This window comes from Haemaphysalis longicornis, unplaced genomic scaffold, assembly GCF_048455015.1.
Source record: "Haemaphysalis longicornis isolate Haplotype H1 unplaced genomic scaffold, Haemaphysalis longicornis Haplotype H1 scaffold_12, whole genome shotgun sequence".
Taxonomy (NCBI): domain Eukaryota; kingdom Metazoa; phylum Arthropoda; class Arachnida; order Ixodida; family Ixodidae; genus Haemaphysalis; species Haemaphysalis longicornis.
The window spans coordinates 57,487,451-57,494,777 of record NW_027526225.1 but is presented as its reverse complement, the minus strand read 5'-3'; the positions used below and the strand labels follow the sequence as shown (position 1 = coordinate 57,494,777).

The following is a 7,327-nucleotide window of genomic DNA, read 5'->3' as shown; positions in this document are numbered from 1 at the left end:
TGGAATACGAGCGCTCAGCTGCTGTTGACATTCGCGGTGGGTAGGGTAAGGGCGTCGCCCTGAGTCAACGACAGTCAGGGCATACGCTTTGTGGAAAGGGGGTAACAGTTGGAGGACAAAATTACTAACAAATTTTTAAATGAAAATAACTTTTAAAAGGATAACAACATGTTAACCGAGCTCCCAGTGCAAGTGTAGTTATGGATAAAGGTTGCAACAAGTAGTTAATAAGTGTACCCACAATTTATTTTGCCATCTCTCTCAATGCTGATAATGTGTCGCAGTAAGCACTTCATGCTTCCAAGATAACACACTGTGTTTATTACAATAAAAAACAGTTGCAAACAAACACTGCATTCTATCTGTACACTACGCTGCTGACGAGATAGTGTTTACTGCGCTAAAGTCCCCGTGAAAATTCGGGGACAGGGCATTCAGCAGAACACACGCAAGTGCAAAAAGAAACAAAACTTTTATACAAAACTTTCCTTGGAGATAATTATCGCAGCACCCTTCCTACTTGAGCTTATTGGTCACAGCTGGTAGCACAGGTTCGATATTTTGGGAATCCATGCTTGGCATTGACAACACATTGACAACCGATACGGTCAGTCTTAAAAAAGGTGGTTATCATTTACATTTCCACACACAGCAAGCTTACTACCTTTATTAATTACAAGAACTGCAGAAATTGGGGCTTCGGCAGAAAAACGATACACTCGTTAATGATAAAAGCGTGTGCATCAAGCAGACAAAACTTCACTGCAAAGCAATAATTTAACTGTTACTGCTTGCTTTGTTATTGCTGTTAAGAATGACATTTTTGGTAAAGTTAGGGGAACATCACTGTTGGAGCGAAAAAAGAGCTTCGGTGAATTGAATAAGAGAAATGTCAATGCAAAGCACGGAACGCGGGCAAAGTGGCAGCCATGCACCCTCAAGCGTGTATACGCAGAATAGCCAGCTTTCTTTATAAGCAGCTTTAATTTCCAAAACACTTGCGAGGTGATCTCTCCCGCACAAATAACACATCCATAAAAAATCTGTCGAGATCGTGCTATACACAGAAAACAAGCAGGGTGTGCGTACTTGGCTCCCTTTGTACAAGGTTACAGCCAAAGTCGTAGCCGCTCGAGGCTCGTGAACTCAACAGGACATTGTCGGCAGCCGCTGATGCCTAAAATTAAAATAGCTCTCATTCGCACTAGGAGGGGAGGGAAAGCTATCAAAGCGAGCCGGGGGGGGCTGTCAGCCGAACACTTCTTGCGAGGCGTACGTCATGTAGAGGAAGCCGTCTTCGTCTCGCTCCTGGGCGTAGATGTCGCCCAGGGAAGCGGATACGGGTGCCATGTTGGTCTGGTTCACCAGGAGGAAGAACGCCTGGCTCGGGTGAAGCTCCAGGCGCCGCCTGCGATGGGACAACGCAGAAAGTCCCAGGGCTTAGCAACTCGGGTGTAGGTAGCATCTTTTAAGTGCAGACCACTTTAGGGTCTTGCCTCGTCGTCGTAAGCTCACTCGCAGGACCCAAGTAGAACCACACGGCGTTCCGTCGTCGCGGCGTAACCCGGAGGCTTCGAAAGCCAAGCGGTTTATACAGTCGCTGTAAGCATTTGAAACTCACGAACCGCTCGTCATATATCTCCCCGTCGTTTAGAGCAAAGAAAACTGCAGGTACATTTGAGGCAAAATATACGCAATTAACCGGCAGCGCCCGCGTTCACTTAGAAACGCTCGTTGGGTTGGTTTTTACGATTGTAAGTGAAAAAAAGTGGCAGTGCAATGCCAGCACGTGCGGGAGGAAAAGCAAGCAAAAAAAAGAACAGAACTCCCGCTGGCGCCCCTTCAGGCAGAAGGCGTGCGAGCTCTGCGGAGGCGGGAAATTTGAACTGCTTTGGGTGGTAGCAGTGAGCGGATAACAGTGCTATACAGCCCATTATGGCGAATCACTGCTCCGCACTTCCGACAGCTTGAGTGGAACGGCTTTAATTTTTATCATTTGGGTGCCCCCTGAGGTTGTGCTCATTGCCCTTGATTTAAGATTTTGTTGCTTGGGTTAGGCTCCGCACTTTTTTTGCTGCATTGCTCAAAAATTTTTTGATGTCCTTGAGTTTTCCGGCTAATCTTTACTATTTTTTATACATACGATTCTTTTTTCTAGTGCAACTCGACAGAGGGAAGACATGACCTCGACTCTTTGCACTGTGAGGTGTACACTAATCGGATTTGGTGCTGAATGTAATGATTTTCGCGGAACAAGTTCCGTTCCACACCTGCCGATAATGTTGGCAGGCCAACGAGAGCACGTTTTCGATGCATAACTGGCTCTTTCGACTGATTTCTGAGCGCCACTCCAAGTTCAACTACCGGTTGTCGACGAGGCCTTACAAATTGACGGGCACTTTGAAAGTCCCCCTTACAATATACATGTGTGTGTATGTATATACACATATTCATTACACACCCCCGGGCAGCCAAACCTCAATTTACTTTGTGAATCCCCCTCCCCCCTTACACACACCTTTTGCACGTGTAAAGAGGGTTTACGCAGATTTAAAAATGTTTTGCTTTACAGCTGATAAGAAGATCTACTTTAAGAGCAGGAAACCAAGGGCATAACCACATGAAATAATTTTGCGAGTGACGTGATAGGCAATAGGACTGGGAAGTTTCCAGGCCCTCCATTACCGGCTTTTGTCATGTCGTTCGGTACTGGCCCAAGCGAAAAACTTGGCTTGTCAAAACAGCCGAAGCAGCCATAGCTGGTATAATGATAATAATAGGTGGTATTCGTTGAAAAGTTTAGCTGTCAATTTCATCGCCTGGCAATGCTGGAAACGGCCACAGACATGGCCGATGCGCCACGGACATGGCGCGGCTTGGGCCACGGTGCCCGCAGAAAAAAAAAAAACACCGGCGTGCGTCGTTTGCTCCGTTTCAACTCAATTCTCAACGGTGGTGTCAACAGGGATGTTATTAATCGCACTCACATTGAACTCGAGGCAATAGTTTGCGTTCGGTGAGGTAGAGTTCGTTAACGTCCAACACACGTCATGTGCTTACTAGCACGGACAAGTACCGCCATCCCGCGTAGCCTGATGCAGCGAGTGGAGGCGCACTCACTTGGTTGTCTGCATGCGCGCCTTGCCAGTGAATACAAGCAATAGTGGCAAGCATCATGAGATGCAACTGCCGGTCTGCCGTTTCTTCGCGATCACCACTGGTTTCGTGTAGCCATTCCGAACAAAGTAGAATACCATGCTTGTTGTTTTTTTACTGGACTGAACACGAAATCCTTTGCAATGGGAATGTGTGTTTCCGCAACATTGCATGCGAACTGCGGGCACTTTGAAATAGAAAAAGTGATGACCACTCGGAGACACGCTACTGGGAACATTCTTATTAAGTTTAATTATGCAATGTTGTCCAGAACTTCGACAACATTCGAGCACTTCGAGCAAAAGGTAGGGCTTCGAGAACTTCGAGCAAAACGTAGGGCAGTAGCAACGCAACGCTCCTTAATGGTGCACACTGACTCACGTGGCATGCACTAATTGGCTTCAAAATACCATTACTCTTTTTCAGTTGCGCACAGTTCGTTTAAAGGGAACATGATGACGACATACAACTCTTCATTCAAGACCGTTTTGTGCCAGTAAAAATGATACCAATCTTAAAATAAGCAAACTTCAGGCAATTAAGCCAAATAATACAAAAACACTGGCCACTCGCAGTCAATCACTCGCCTGGTCATTACGATGTCCAACATCGTTCTTCCCCCTCCCCCTTATTTTTCGAGAACGTCCAGTGCCGAGATAGAACTGATAGAGTAAAAAAGCTTGTATTTTCAAACAAAGCAAGGTAGAACTTTGTCTCCACAGTCTCTCTAAGCATTATGAGAGTGCAAACTGGTCGCTCTATCTCTTACATTTAAAAACGTGGGCCAGCATAATTACTTTCACGCTGATTAAGAAAAAACTCTTGGCAGACTTAATTGAAATCTTTAGCGCCATGACTTACAAAAAGGATTAGTTAATTGGTCGTTAATGTACTGAATTAAAATGACTAAGTCGCAAGCACCAAAGCATTCCCAAATTTTACATTCCCAAAAGTCCAAAGCAGGTAAATATCGCAGATCCTTTTCGTAATCAGCAATGCTACCAGCACTCCGTGGCCACAGAATACAACACAATGCAACCTGCCAAGAAAACAAACCCGCCGACTCTCGCTTTGTTTTCTTTCAAGCGTGAAAACGTGTTGTTTACCTGATGATCTTAATTAGATCGGCCATTGTGACGTGGTCGGGTACCAGGTACTTTGTCTTGTCTATGATGGGAAGCTGCTTCTCGCCTGGGTAGCGCTCTATGATGACCTGTCAGCAGCAACAGTCCAGATGAGGCAAAGATCAGTTGACTGGACATTCTCAGAGGGTCAAAGCAAAGCGCAACTTACAGGGATCTTGTTGGGGTGTTCTTCGCGAATTGCGTCCACGTCCTTCCTTCGTTGACCTACGTCAAAATACAGACGCTCTTAGAAAAAGTTGAGCAATATCAAACGGCAACACAGCAGCAGCGCCAAAGAGGGACCATGTCGCGAGAAACAGGTGTCCGCAGCGAGTATTACGCGCTAGAAGCTGATAAAAATGGCGACATCGTAGCTTTCGTTGATTTACAGCAAAGTCAGTTTGATGACCGCACGGAATGAGCTCTTATCGCGCCGTATCGTAGTTCGGTTGAGTCACTGCGCCGTTACCCGTTACCGCGTGAGGGTATATTTGGAGTCACACGCGCAACGACAACGGGCTCGCAAGGTTACTCAAGAATGCAGCGCCAGCGCGCAAAAAGTGAAATAGCTTTCCAGTCTGAAGCAGATTGTAAGAAACCTGTGCGCGACGAAAAAGCTGCCGCCGTCAAACAGGCGGTAACGCTAGCAAGGCTTTGTTGTCAACGGCGCAATTGGAGGTGTGGTAACGCAACTCACTGAAGCTGCGTCGGTCCTTGTACATCAATAGCCTCTTCGCAGTATCCTCGTTGTCGACGAATGCACTCATGTCTATCCGCAGACCTTCAACAGACAATTTTGTTCAACCTAAGTGCGATTTCAGGCCGCGCGGCTGTTTCTTAACAATATCGGGTAGGCAGCTCGCGCACAGCAGATCGACAGCAACGACAGAGCAACAGTGGAAATACCCAGCGTTGTTTTGAGCCAACAGCAATATGTATGATAGCCAACAATAGCCACAATTCAGATCGCATTCATCTAGCCACTTTTTCTTTACAACATCTGGCAACGCTGGTCCAAAGTAATTTTTTTTTTTTATGGACGCGCCAGATTTGAACGAAGGTACGAGGCCTCCATGGTACGAGGGCTGCGTAAGCTGTGGCTGCTGCATTTGTTTGTGTTAACTCATCGCTGATAGCACTTCGTACGTTTTTCTTCATTCTGCAGAGGCGGCAACTGTGTTTTTATGCGCCCGACGCTTTTTTAACCGCCACCACGCCTCAGTCGTCGCTAGGTTCATACTTCGTTTCTGTGCGCGCTTACACTCCATAGTGCCTGAACACATGTCTGAAAGCCTGTGCATCCTTAGTTTGTTGTGAATACTTTAACTGTTGGTGTACTAATGTAGCACCCAACCTGTTAGCTTCTGCAACTCTCAAAAAAGGAAGGCCGTAAAGCAGACGGCAAAGTTACCATGGTCGCGGCCCGCGGCCGCCGCTTTTCTGATGGAGGCGAAATGCTAAAACGCTCGTGTGTTCGAGATTTCGGCGCGCGTTAAGGATCCCCAGGTGGTCAGAAACAATCCAGAGCCCTCCACTACGGCGCACCTAATCGCCTGCGTAGAGGAGTCGGCGCATTAAACCTCATAATCAATCAAATCAATCAAGTTTACCATGGCAGGCTTGCCATTAAGTAATAATGCACTAATATAAGGAATGACAGTGTCCTGCGAAGACACGACCTGGAAAACTGCCCTGCCCAGATGTGCGCGTAAAAGAGGTCAATCCAAAGCAACTTTTTTTGTTGTTTTTGTTTTTGGATACCCCTTCCCTGTTGATGATGGCCCGTCCATAGCCATGTTAGCTTGCCCTGATCCCGGTGAAAGATTTCGGCATTGACCGAGCGCACTGTACAGTCAACCGTGAGAATTACCGTCAGATATTTCTCACGGCAGTCGCCTGTGATTGGCTAAGCACGCCACCCGGAGATTCTGTAGGACAAATATTCCCTAAACACTCGTTCCTGCAGCTCGAGGATCCACATGTGGCGCTGTGGTCCTAAGCTCACATAACCCAACCCATAAAGGCAGTTCTCGAATAAATAATCAAGACGGAAAGCGCTTGTTATGAAACGAGAAGGGTCAGGTTCGAGTCCGGCATGGGAAAAGCTTTTTTCGGCTAAGTCTATTCTCACGGCAGCCGTGAGAATTGGCTCCGGGAAATTCTCACGGAAGTTTCTATAAGCGCTGGCTGGCCTAAAATTCACTGAATAATATTGCCTCTCAACGTAACCTACCTAAATCCAGCCTGAATGTAACAAACCTAACCTAACCCAGCCCAACCTCACAGAGCACAACCTATATTATACCTAATCCAACCCTTTCTAGAAGTCCTGTGGGTCCATCTCTCGATATAGTAATAACCAGGATGGAAAAAAAACGCATTTAACTTCAAAAAATTCGAAAGGTAAAGGAAAGGAGGTGGATATATTGCCGGCACTGTCTTCTCATTGGTTGTTCAGGCTTAGTTCATTGTGACTGGTATGTCTGCCTCTGCAGGGCGCGGAGTTTGCCGTGGTTGGCGTAGCGCAGTGGTTGCCCCTCGGGTTTCTTATCGCGATATCGCGCTCGTCGGATCCCACCTTCTCCCGTATTTTGTTTCTATTATATGAACTTTTTATTTTGATAATAACAATAAAGCGCTAACCACATGGAGCGATTTTTCCAGCGACGCGACGAGCGACGCGACTAGGATCCGCAGTCGCCGAACCGAAGTCGCTCGCCGAGGCAACCACATGACAGCGACGGCTCGAGCGACTGAGCATGCGACTGAGGATGGCGATTTCAATGTTTCCGCACTGCGCAAGGTAACGCGCTTGGTACGCTGGATGTTTGCAAACATTTTTTTTGTTCATTTGTCATAAAAAGCATGACTAAAAAGTATTACGCCTTTCTACCTTGCTTTTTGCACTTCATTGCATCTCTAAAACTGGTTTGGGTTATCGATAGCGCACGCTTTTCCTTCTGCGCCTCGTTTCTCGGCTCCAACATGAACGCCGTGAAGAATTCGCTTTCTTGACGTCGTTTTTCCCACACGGGTCTCACCCAGTG

At 46.9% G+C, this 7,327-nt stretch overlaps 1 protein-coding gene across 1 annotated transcript; it reads right to left on the bottom strand.

Annotated features, from left to right (window-relative positions):
• Nucleotides 1-298: 298 nt before the first annotated feature.
• Nucleotides 299-5,191, bottom strand: LOC144162703 (microtubule-associated protein 1 light chain 3 alpha-like). Its single transcript, XM_077693343.1, has 4 exons — nt 4,978-5,191; nt 4,450-4,505; nt 4,263-4,369; nt 299-1,408 (listed from the first exon to the last, which is right to left on the bottom strand). Exons 1-4 carry the CDS (start codon nt 5,045-5,047, stop codon nt 1,249-1,251), a joined length of 393 nt encoding a protein of 130 aa, XP_077549469.1. The 5' UTR covers nt 5,048-5,191; the 3' UTR covers nt 299-1,248.
• Nucleotides 5,192-7,327: the final 2,136 nt, after the last annotated feature.

Bases quoted from the DNA above. Each gene is read 5' to 3' on its own strand.
- LOC144162703 (XM_077693343.1), bottom strand. From the start codon at position 5,047: ATGAGTGCATTCGTCGACAACGAGGATACTGCGAAGAGGCTATTGATG. The intron at 4,506-4,977 runs GTGAGTTGCGTT...ATTTTGACGTAG, and splicing joins CAAGGACCGACGCAGCTTCA to GTCAACGAAGGAAGGACGTG. The intron at 4,370-4,449 runs GTAAGTTGCGCT...TGCTGCTGACAG, and splicing joins AACACCCCAACAAGATCCCT to GTCATCATAGAGCGCTACCC.